Below are 12,354 nucleotides of genomic sequence, written 5' to 3' on the forward strand. Positions count from 1 at the left end.
CTACATTTCTTAGGCTTAAACACAATTTCTTGATTCCCCAAATATTTTTACTTTTACACTTGAAAGTGGCTCAGTTAATTCCATTAATCCTTTTCCATTTAGAATGAACTTGTTCTAAAGCTTATTCATTTCCCTTGAACTCCATTTACTTATGCTAAAAAAATTGTTGCTATAGGAACTCACATCCTAACTGTTCGAATTTTTCTTTCAGCACTGACCAACGTCCAACATTGAGGTTTTCCTCTATTTTACCACATTGCCTAGCAACCTTCACTTTCCCAGGGACTCTTAATTTACAGTGTTTATTGCACTGCTCATTTTTGAATTGTCAATACCTACAGTCTGTCCTGCATTGCTTTCTGTAGATAGATTTACAGCAGTCTCAAAGAGCTTTGGTTTCTCTTGGCAGTTTTTAACCATCTTCTCAGATCACTTTGTGATTCTGTTTGGAACAAACTCTAGGACTTTGTGCCAACAAGCCTCGATTATAGATTTTCAGGCAAATGTATCAGGTCACCACAGAAATCAAACAATGTCACACTCCAAGTGGAAAAACAGTTGACAAAGAGAACATTCTGGTCCACGACTCTTCCCAAGGGTGTATCTGTTCCCTAGCAGGTATGTCAGAGATGTGGAAAAAGCTGATCAGAGTAGAAGCAGAACTGGGACCAGATGACTATTTTGCATTAGTGTTCAACAACAGAGGACTGCTGTTTGACAAAACATGAACACTCAAAATTACCCCATAGCAACTCCAGGCTGCTGAGTACTTCTAGTGATTTTTGCTTTGATTTGGAACTGAGACAACTCTCCGTATTCAGTGTTTTACAGTATGCTTTGCTCGAAATCCTCCAATTTTGTCAGTGGGTATATATTCACGCAACTTAACTGCTTCCACAATAATCATGTGCATTCCTCAGCCTAGTCTGTTTGCCAAAAACGTGAAAATTAACTGTAATTCCAAAGAAATCCATGCCAAACTTCCTAAGTTGGCAACATTTGAGCTACATTATCTTCACAGCATGCATTTGAAGTAGGTCAAAATTTGATAGACATTAGCACCATAAATATACATGAACTTGAGAACCCAATTAAATAAAACATGAAGTAAAATTTAGCAGACCTAGTCATACATGAGGTACCAGACAACTGCTAGCATCCCTTTGTTATTAAAAGATATAGAACAGGAAAGTCCAAGCCGGGCAGTCTGACCTTTGTGATGGGGAAATTACTAAAAAGAGGAACAGATCTTCATTTGGAGTAGTGTGCATTCATCAGGGACAAGCAACATAGACTTATTACGGCAAGGTCATGTTTGGCAGACCTGATTGAATTTTTTGATCAATAGGGTGGATGAGGGTAATGTATATGATGTGGTCTAAATGGGCTTTAGCAAGCCTTTTGACAAGGTTGTTCATGCCAGACTGGGCAAGAAGGCAATATCCTCACAAAGTGAGATACTGGATCCAAAATTGACTGAAAGAAGAAGCTGAGGGTGATGTTTCTCTACCTGTAGGTCCAGTTTCCAGTGGGGTTCTGCTGGGTTTGGTGCTCAGGCCTTGCTGCCTGTGGAATACATTAATCACTGGGGCTTAAATGTGGTAGTATAATTAAAATGTTCTCATTAAAATTAGTAGGGTGTTAAATAATGCAGATAGACATAAACTTCAAAACCATATCAACTGACTGCACAGAGCAGTTGCAAGCTTAGGAACAGCCAACAAGATACTATACATGGTCAGACTCTAGAAAGGACTGAAAACCAGAGGGGTTTTTTTGTACATAATCCATAAACCTCAGAAGGTGGCAGATTGGGTAGATAAGATGGTTAAGGCAGAATATGGGATATTTTCCTTTATTAACAGAGGCATAGAACTCAAGGGAGGTTATGCTGGAAATCTACAAAATACTGGTTAGACCACAATCGAAGTATTACTTGCAGTCACAACATTTAGGGATGATAAAATTGCACCACATGTGCACAGATTTACAGGCATGCTGCCTGGGGCTGGAGGGTCTGTGCTATAGGCTGGGGTTGTCTTCGTTGGAGCAATGAAAGGTGAGAGGGAATCTGCTAAAGGTGAATAAGATTTTGAGGGGTATAGATTGGGTGGATAGGAAGTTTCAGGAATGCATACCCAATAATTGGAGGATTCTGAACAAACATAATACAAGAATATTGTAAAACACATTGAGACTTGTCTCAGCTCCAAATCAAAGCAAAAATTACTGTAGGCACTCAGCAGCTCAGAGTTGTTTTCAATTAGTAGAAGGGTCAATAACCAGGGAATATTAAATTTAAGGTAGAGGTACAAGAGGAGAGTTGTGGAGAATTTCACCCAGAGGATGGTGGGGGTTTGTAATTAACTGCCTGAAAGAATGGTCACGTCAGAAGCTCTAGTGACATTTAAGTAGTGTTTAGACAGCCACTTGCATTGCCAGATGCCAGGGCAATGGGCCAAAACTGAAAAGTGGGATTAGTTTTCAGATCTTTGTTGACTGGTGCTGCCTTGATGGACTGAAAAGCTTCCTTCTGTGCTATAAAACCTAAATAAATGAGAGTCCACAAACTCTTTTCTAATAATAATTTCCTTTATTTTGCAAAGATGTATTTAGCCATGAGCAGTTGGGTTTTAATCAAACAAACCAAAGCCCATATCATCATCCGATTCCTCAGACTCTTCCTTCTTCACCTCCTTCACTTCCTCTTTGGCAGCAGCTGGAGCAGCCTCAACCACAGGAGCCACAAATGCCGAGGGATCGGCCAGGTAAGCCTTGACCTGTTGTTAAGAACAAGGAACAATTTCCTGTTACCTTTCATTGCCAATTTTCAAATCAGTGCAAAACACGAACCATTTCAACTTCAAGGAAGAAAGAAGTAGAGGTGGAGGTTTTAGGGAGGGAGTTTCAGAACTGAAGAAAGTCAGTCTGTCTAAGGAGAAATTGAAAACAATTCATTTTTATCTATTTAATAGTAAAAGAAAAACATCATTCTCAAGAATGTCGAATTACAAACAGTTGGGAGGCAATTTTTTGAAAAGTTGAGTTATAACTGCTTTTAACCCTAAATGAATACAAAATCTGTATTTTGTTACACAGGACATCTACAATATTTACACCAGAGTAAACTGAGAACAGAGTGCATGGTTCATGAACATACAAATGTATGACTGAGGAGCAGAAGTAGGTCATTCAACTGCATGCAGTTCCTATTTCAAATTCCACATTCCCATCTATTGATAACGTTCAACTTCCATGCCTAACAAAAATGCATCTTCTTCCATCTAAAAGACATTCAATGATCCCCGCCCCATTGCCTTCTGAGGTAGACAGTTCCAAAGTTACACAAACCCCCAGAGAAATTCTCTCTTCAGCTCTGCCTTAGAAGGGCCACCCTAATTTTAAAATTGTGCCCTTAGTTTTGGACAAACCCACAAAAGGAAACATTTTCTAATACCCACCTTGACAAGATTGTTCAAGTTCTTATATGCTTCAATCGAGTCAACTCTCATTGTTTTAAACTGCAGTGAAAAGAAGCCCAACCTGTCCAATTTTTCCTCAAAATTGAATCCACTTATTCCAGATGTAAAATCTAGTACATCTCCTCTGACATCCCCCCACCGCAGTTACATCCTTTCTTATGAGAAAAACGGCATACTGTATTTGAGATGTGGTCAATTCATAGCTCTGTAAAATCAAAGCATAACATTCTAGCTTTTAGGTTCCATTCCTCTCTTAATAGAGGCTAGTATTCCATTAGCCTCCTGGACTACTTGGTAACTTTTTAAATCACTGCACTAGAACACTTAGATCCTTCCGCTTCTTCGAATTCCACAGTCATTCTCTGTTGAAGTAATAATCCATTCTTTTTTTTTCCTGCCACAGTGAACAATTTCACGCGTACCGACATTATTCTCACTTATTCAATCCGTATATCAACTTCTTGTCCTCTTCACAAGTATTTTCCTACATACCACTGTATGTAAATTTAGCTACCATACCTTTGCCTCCCTCATCCACGTCACTGATATGAGTTGAGGTCCCAGCAGATACCCCTGAAGGACCCACTCTTCATTGTGCCAGAAAGGGATGCATTTATGCATCCTCTCGTTTTCTGTCTGCCAATCAAATTGTATATATTGCCCTTTGAAATTCTAGAAGGCATTTGACAAGTACAGTAACTCATTGGGTTACCCCTTATTCAAAGAACTCCAAAAATCTGGCAAAGCAGGATTTCCCTTTCACAAAACTGTGCTGACTCTTACTGATTACCTTGACTTTTTCTAACTGCTCCTAACTTCCTTAATTATCCAACTTCAGTAAATGTTCCCCACGACAAATTTCAAGCTAAAATAATCTTTGTTTCTGGTTTTCTGCCACGTTCCCTTCTTGAACATGTACATGGTTACATTTACTACATTCCAGTCTGATGGAACCGATCCAGAATGGAGCGAATTTTGAAAAATTAACAAAACGTATTACTACCCCATTAGCCACCTCTCTAGGACCCCAGGATGGAGCACATCAGACCTGGCTTTCGCCATATCGCTTTCAGAGTGGTGAGAATTTCACCAGTCCTTTTCTTCACTCCACCTCCTAATTTATAGTTAACACCACCAGTGGAAGCAACAGAGGGAGCTACTCAATTGAGATGGGTTTCACTCTGTTCTAGTAAAGCAGGTAATGAGGACTGTGGATGAGGTCTTAACCAAAAGAAAAAATGGGATGCAAGGATGGTCCAGTAAAGGGCAACACAACATTCAAACTGAAAAGTGAAGACAATAAATACGGTTCAGTGGTTTGTTCAAAGACAAAAAGAGTGGAAAATAGAGGAACACAAGGGTAATTAGGATGCTTGCAAGGAATAAGTAATAAAAGAGATTGAAACTTTTGGAATGCACAAAGCATCAACAATAACAGATGAATCACCAGGACAAATAGAGATGAATGGTTTAGATGAAACCTCTATTGCAGAGACATTGTTACAAAGTGACCAAGTTCAGGAAATTAATATTCCAGGGTATGCAACACTTCAAGAAAACAGGCAGAACAGAAAAGGAGTACTTGCCCTGATAGGAAAGGGTGGAATGAGGACAGTCGCAAGGAAGGATCATGATTAAACAGTTCAAAAAATAAAATCAAGTATAGATTAATATTGGAAAGAAAAAAAGGGGCAGAAAATGCTGGCAAGTGAAGAAATTTGAGTCTTACTTTCAAAAGAAAAAAAGAAACCAACCTCAAAAAATGAATCCATATGAATACATACACGCAGGCAGGATTGCTTACTAAGACATTGATTTTTCAAACCAGATTCACGTTCAAGGCAAAATTTGTGATTATGCCATCAAGGTATCAGCTACATATTTTCAAATCAACCTGTTCAGAGATGCTATTACACATCTCTGGAGCAGATTGGACTTGAATTTGAGCCTCCTGGTCCACAGACATGGACACTGCCATTGTACCACAAAAGCCTACAGGGTATCAGCTAACAATAAACCTTTCAACACTACTCAACTTGATACATATACTATTACCTTTTCAGCTAATGGGAAGGAGTAGTCTGTCTCCACAGCAATAGCCAGCACTCTCTTGTAGCCGTTGATGATGGAGTGTGGTATAGAGGCAATGGTTGGATAACCAATCTGCAAGCACACACTGGCCACGTTGCGAACACCCTGTGTAAACAATTGACATCATTAACAAAAACTGTACTGCTGGGACTAGAATTTCCAACCACAGCAGGAAAAGGCAAACTATCTAAAAAGTACTAATTTGAAAGAAAGAAATTACAAGGACATAATACTCCAGTTCAAGGCATTACTGAAAATTCCAGTCTTAATTGTACACGGTTATCTCCATCTTTAAACAGTGGTTTCTTGTAACTGAAGGCTAAAGAATGTGGCATAGGATTTAACAGCCTGTCTGAAGAGAGAATATTGAGATTTGACAGTCTGTAAGGTCAACCTCCGAATCTTAAAATTGCACAATATGCAGAATGGCTACATGTCAAAATCCTCATAACCGAGGTCTTTGTGGTCCATAAAATCCCAAGCAAAAAGCCCTAGTAATTTCACGCAACATACATTGAGGAAACATTTATGCAGAGTTTCTTCAGTGATATCCAGGACCTCAGGGTTGTACACACTTCCATTGTCATAAACTTGCATGATCACCAAGCCGTAGGAGAAGGGAGAGATGTTCAACATGTTCAGCAGCGTGGCTTCACTGGCTCCCACCTTGTCACCGACCTTGATGAGTTGTACATCACTCTACAGGAAAAGCCAATAACTTGTCAGGACAAAAATCAACATTACTGTTAATTCATTTTATAGAGTTAAGGAAAGCAACAATTCATTCAAGGTTCAAGAAGAAAACAAGTACTATAACTTTGCAGTCTTTAATGCAACATCATGAAGCAGCATCAATCTGGGATTAAACTACATGATTTATCATGGAGAAGAAAGCTATTGATAAAAGTGAATAAATTCTCAAAATTGCATGTCAAACATCAATTTTAAAAATCTTCCAATCCCATTTAAAACTATTTGTTTGCATTTAATCTATAGGTAAAATAATAAATGTAAGATGATCAGATTAGCAATAAACACCCTTGCGTTCTACAATAAAAACAAGTCATCTCAAACAATAGGGTCTCCATTAGTTTAATTACAACAAACAGAAAAGAAACTGCCCTTAGGTTGAGAAATACCACAGCAGCATAAGTATCAATTGTCAGGCCAATTGTTAAGACAGGGAGGAGAGCTTAAAAACTGTTAGCTGTAGTGAGCAACGGTGTCATTCATTTTGTTGGATGAAAGGAAACTGCAAATAAATTGAACAATTTTGAGGTGCACGAATTCATTCATCAGCACTCACCAAAATTTCAATGGTACCTCTGGAGATCTTAGTAGTGATGCCCAAAGCCTGGAAGAACGAGGTCTTCTCAGGACCTAAACCGGTGTTTTGACTCGGCACAGTGACCTCACAAGGGGCAATCGCACCAGCACGTGCAGCAGCTGGCACCTGTTGAAGAAACAAGAAATCAGCAAAATAGACAAAAGAATTGTTAACAATTAAGCAAAATTATCCAGCATTAGATATCAAGACAACTCTTGCAATACATTTTTCAATTTACAGATTTGTTTGTACATTCATATCCACAAAACAAACTCTGCCAACACCTTTTACAAACAAGGGATAGACTTAGCCAGTATTAAAGGCTCCCACTATTGCAATGTATTTCCACGGATGGTAGCGGAGGAATGATATATCAACAGAGAGACGAATTACATTTAGGTTTAATCACAGACCAACCAAACCCATCAAAAGTGACTTGAAGATTCAACGATTTCTACGTTAGACCTCTACCTTGACACAAAGCCACTCTACTTTTACCATGTAAAATGTATCAGAGCTGCAGCCCAGGAAAACGTTACCTTGTTGGACAGCAGCAGGTCACGGACCTCACACAAATCCTCCTTGGTGAATACAAAGCCGACATTTCCACGGATATGTGGCAGAAGTCTGGAGAGAAACTAGACTTTAGTACAATGTCACATATACAAAACGAGCACATCGATTCATGCGCTGTCATAAATACCATATATAAAATATATACTCTAGCAGCATGTTTACTTTTCCAGAGCAGGATTGTTCTCCAGATGACCTCTGATAGCTTTGCGCATCATGGTATTCTTGCCCATCAGTACAATGGCCTTTCCACGCAGCGACATCCGGATATGCTGCATTTGTTTGGATCCAACATTGTCTGCACCAACGATGAAGCACTTTGGATAGTCATCCAACAGTTGCTAGAAAGAGGATACGGAAACAGTATAACTATACGCAAAACAACTGGCCTCAATAAGCTTTCCATTTGTTGACATGAAACAAAGAGTCATAACTCAAATATAAGCCCAACCAGGAAGTACCTTGTGGGATTGACTTCAAGGAAGGGTACAGAACATATAGGATGCAAGTGTCACTGGCAAGACTAGCATTCATTCTTCATCCCTAAATACACTCAAAGGTAATAGTGAGCCACCTTTTTGAGGTGTTCCAATTCCTGTGATCTTGGTGCACCTTCAGTACTGTTAGGAAAGGCACTGCAGGATTTACACTCAGAGACAGTGAAAGAACCGTGATATAGATCCAAATCAGGATGGTAAGAGATTTGATGGGGATTTATAGGCAGCAGTGTTCCCATGTATCCGATGCCCTTGTTCCTCTAGGTGGTATGGATTTGGCAGGAGCTATCAAAGCGCTTGGTGAAGTACATAGGGTGGTGACAAGGTCAGTGGTGCTGGGAGTCAACATTTAAATTGGTGGATAGGGGTCCAATCAGGTCAGCTGCTTCGTTCTGCACAGCGCCGAACCTCAAGTATTCTGCACTCACCCTAGGAAATCGAAAGTCTTCCACCAAATGACTGAACTGTGCTTTGTAGATGGTAGACAAATTTTGGGCAGCTCGGAAGGGAGTTACTCACTGCAGAATTCTCAGTCTGCTCTTGTAGTCATAGTATTTATGTAGTGATCTAGTCAAGTTTCCACTCGATCAACTGCCTGAATGTTGATGGTGGGGATTCAGGAATGGTAATTTGATGATCATAAAAAGAATAGGTACATTCTCTCTTGTTAGAGATGGTCAGTGTTTGGCATTCAATTTAACAGTTACCACCAGCGTGGTCCTGTTAAAAATTGAGATCACAAACAAATGCTTCCAAATATGGTAATTATCTTTAAGGCTTTTGTTTCTTTATCTTTATCCTGCATCTAAGCTGCTGGAGATCAAAATCCTTCTCTTTGTCTAGTTCCCAGCTCCAAGCTCTGTTTACCCGACTGCAATGCTTCTACTGAGATCTCGAGCCAGACAGCAAATGCTTCTCTCCCCACACCCATCTCACACACATACACAGATTACCACATCTTTAGTGGAGAAAACCCAGACAGAATCACACCAATAACTAACTCAGAACTTACACCTCCACCATATAGTCAATATAATTTCAACACATTAAAATGCCAGTGTGATGGAACGAGCTAAGGGCTGATGGATAAAATCCAGTCAGTAACAATTTACACCTGAGCAGTGGATTGAAAAAGTTATATTATATTTAAGGCCTCAAACTATCAATGTTGTGACACAACTATACAACCACACTGGGACAGTAGAAAGTTCCAGACATGTCAACACCTGATTGTTTAAAAAATGCATCCGCTTGCATTGTCTTCAGGAGAGTTTAGCAACTGTATATTGAAAACCATTTAACATCTTATGTTTCTTGTAGTTTGACTTTGATGGGTCAGTGAGTCGATTCATGTCCAGTTTCATATTGCTGCACCTCTGTCAGATCTAGCCTGATCACTTTAAGTTGCAGAACTGGGTAAAGCTGCCATTCTGCCTTGATTGTGACAGCTCTTGGGAATCTCTTCCCCAATGCTTGAAGCAACTTTGCTAAGACAGCAATGAAAATAGTTCATTTGGACAGTTAATGATAAACTATACTCACAATAATTTTCAAAAAATAGTTGGACTTCCACGTAGCTCTGTCTTCCCTGGGCATCTTTACGTGCTTCCAAGGATTGCCACTGACTGGTTTAAAGACAAGATTTTACTGCAGGAAAATGAGGAAAAAAAAAAGCATAATGAGGCAAAAATTCACAAGATAATACCAAAAGGAATGTTTTTCAGAAAAGCAACAATTATGAGATGAAACAATTACTACAAAAATCATTTAAATGCTTCAACAGTAGCTTAATACTTAATACCCGAAAACAAATTAGCCAAGCTAGGAACCGCCATCAAAAGCCAATATTTTTTGCAAAGTATTACTGGAAGCTGGGGAAGGACAAAATCAGATTGGTTTGAAGTGTTGCCTTGTGTGCCTTTAACAGCTCCTCTACTCATGTCAAGGTTCACTTGCTCCTTCAACACGTCACTAAACTATAATTCACTTCCCTTATAACTCAACATTAGCTATTAACAGTCAGACAATCTAACAAATACACAAACCCATGCAGGGGCCCATTGTGCAAAGCCTCATTTATTGTCCATTCCCCCAAGGCCATTAGAAGGCCACTTGTCCTCTCAAGCCTAGGTCACTGTTTAATGAAATTATGGCTAATCTGATTGTAACATCAACTCCACATTCTTGCCTACCGCCGAATAATCCTTCACCCTCTTATCGAAAATCTATCAAACCCAGCCTTAAAAATATTCTAACACTCTGAAATTTTCATCCTCCAACAGCTGTAGTGGCAAAGATTCATGACTCAAGAGAAATATTATAATCTTCTGCCTTAAATGAGTGACTACTTATTTTTAAATAGCAACCCCTAGTTGAGGTTCTCTCACCAAGGGAAATTTCTTTTCCCACATCCATCCTGTCAAAGCCCCTCAGGATCTTGCATATGCCAATCAAGTCACCTCTTAAGACTTCCACATTCCAGTCGATATAAGCCTAGCCCATCTAACTGTTCCACCAAAGCCGACCAAGGTCTCATAAACCTTCCCCCCAAACTGCTTCCAAAGTATTTACATCCTTCCTTAAATAAGGAGACCAACTAGGGTCTCACCAATGACTTATATAACTGAAACAGAACCTCCCTACTTTTGCAACCAAACGCAAACGTTTTCAGCAAGGTTTATCAAATGAATCATAAAGCCAGGAAGACAACCTATCTCATTTCCAATCTGAGCTGGGGAGGGACAGAGGCAAGTAAGCTCTTTATTTTAAAAGCCCTGGAATAGTGCGCCAGGAATTACTTCGGGGGAAACGGGCGACCAATGAGGCCTGACATAATGGGCCCACAGGCAGAGTTTGTATAAATCTCCGTCACTCGCGGCTCAGACGGACACGTGTAGGGAACCGGGCCTAACAGCAGCAGAAGCCGCCGAGCCATGCCGCTGCGGCCGCCCGACGATCCTCGGCCCAAGATCCCGCCAGGTGGGCTGCCTTGCCCGATCCGGAGAGAGTAGGGGCTAAAGCTGGGCCTAGGTCAGGTCCCCACTCTCCCATAGCTCATTTAACCCACATTCACCTCGAGCTCCGGGATAGAAAGGAAGAAAGAAGGCCAGGTCGCCCCAAGTACACCCGCGCCTCCTGAAAATCCACCAATCAGATAGCACACTACCGCGGTATTGACCAATTAGACAAACCGAAGCGCAATGACAAATCAACAAGAGGCAGTCCGTCAGAAATAGCCAATCCGAAAGCAGCTGCTGTGAAATACGCACCAATAAAAACAGGACTACTACATCAACCAATCATGACCACAGCTATCATTTCTTCCAGCTCCGATTGGACAGTCCGGTGTCCCCAAACGCTGAATGGTCAATATGGAACCTGCAAGCGGCTGCGGCCTGAGAACTCCGAGAGCGACGCCGCCTATGGCGGATGGCGGCAGTGCAGCTGACTGGCGCAATCCCAAAGACCGAGTCTTTTACCTAGTTTCGCAATAGTCAGGACGGACTCCAAGCGTTAACGCTGCTTTTCACTCCTCACAAAGGCTACCATACTTGCTCGGTTTCTCCAGCAATTTCTGTTTTAATTCTGGAATTTCATTTATGCCCTAGTGTCCTAACAATGTACTCATTCATTTTTAAAATGATATTCGTGGGATATGGGCGTCATTGACTAGGTCAGTATTTATTTCCCATTCCTAATTGCCCAAGAGTCATTGCTATGGAATGAGATCCCGGTCAGACTGAATAAAAATGTCAGATTTTGCTCCTTAAAGAACATTAGTGAACCAGGTGAGGGAATTTACAACAATCAACTGTGTCAATTTATTTTAATTAAATTCGAATTTCACCATCTTCCATGGTGAGATTTGAATTCATAACAGCAGAACATTAGTCTCAGGTTCAGGATTACGAGTCAAGTGACATCACCACTGGGCCACCATCTCCTCTATAACCCATTTTTGGACAATCTTTTATGTTTAAAGTTTTTGAGAAGATTTGTAGCTCAGGCATAGATGAGGTTGTAGACTTGCTCACCGAGCCGGTGTGGTTAATTGCAAACGTTTCGTCACCCTGCTAGGTAACATCATTAGTGCGCCTCTGGTGAAGCGTTGGTGTTCCATCCCATTTGTTATTTATATGCCTTGGTTTGCTGGAGTGTTTGGCATCACTTCCAGTTCTGTTCTTCAGTGGTTTGTATTCGGGTCCAGTTCAGTGTGTTTCTTGATGGAGCTCCAGTTGGAATGCCAGGCCTCGGAGAATTCCCTGGCATGTCTCTGTTTGGCTTGTGCTATTAATGGATGTATCGTCCCAGTCAAATTTGAGTCCTTCTCTGTCTGTGTGTATTGAGACCAGTGAGACTTGGTCATGTCTCTTCGTAGCTAGTT

The 12,354-nt window shown here is 40.6% G+C and overlaps 1 protein-coding gene across 2 annotated transcripts; it reads right to left on the bottom strand.

The window, feature by feature from the left end:
- Nucleotides 1–2,573: 2,573 nt before the first annotated feature.
- rplp0 (ribosomal protein, large, P0) lies at nucleotides 2,574–11,149 on the bottom strand. 2 transcript variants are annotated; one of them, XM_020527693.2, is made up of 8 exons: nucleotides 11,044–11,149; nucleotides 9,513–9,617; nucleotides 7,639–7,814; nucleotides 7,440–7,527; nucleotides 6,880–7,026; nucleotides 6,087–6,272; nucleotides 5,538–5,678; nucleotides 2,574–2,780 (listed from the first exon to the last, which is right to left on the bottom strand). In XM_020527693.2, the coding sequence occupies exons 2-8, from the start codon at nucleotides 9,564–9,566 to the stop codon at nucleotides 2,634–2,636; spliced, it is 939 nt and encodes a 312-aa protein (XP_020383282.1). In that variant the 5' UTR covers nucleotides 9,567–9,617; nucleotides 11,044–11,149; the 3' UTR covers nucleotides 2,574–2,633. The 2 variants fall into 2 exon arrangements, with proteins under 2 accessions (XP_020383282.1, XP_048467598.1); XM_048611641.1 differs by having other exon boundaries at nucleotides 10,769–11,052.
- Nucleotides 11,150–12,354: the final 1,205 nt, after the last annotated feature.

This window comes from Rhincodon typus, chromosome 24, assembly GCF_021869965.1.
Source record: "Rhincodon typus isolate 14 chromosome 24, sRhiTyp1.1, whole genome shotgun sequence".
Classification (NCBI taxonomy): domain Eukaryota; kingdom Metazoa; phylum Chordata; class Chondrichthyes; order Orectolobiformes; family Rhincodontidae; genus Rhincodon; species Rhincodon typus.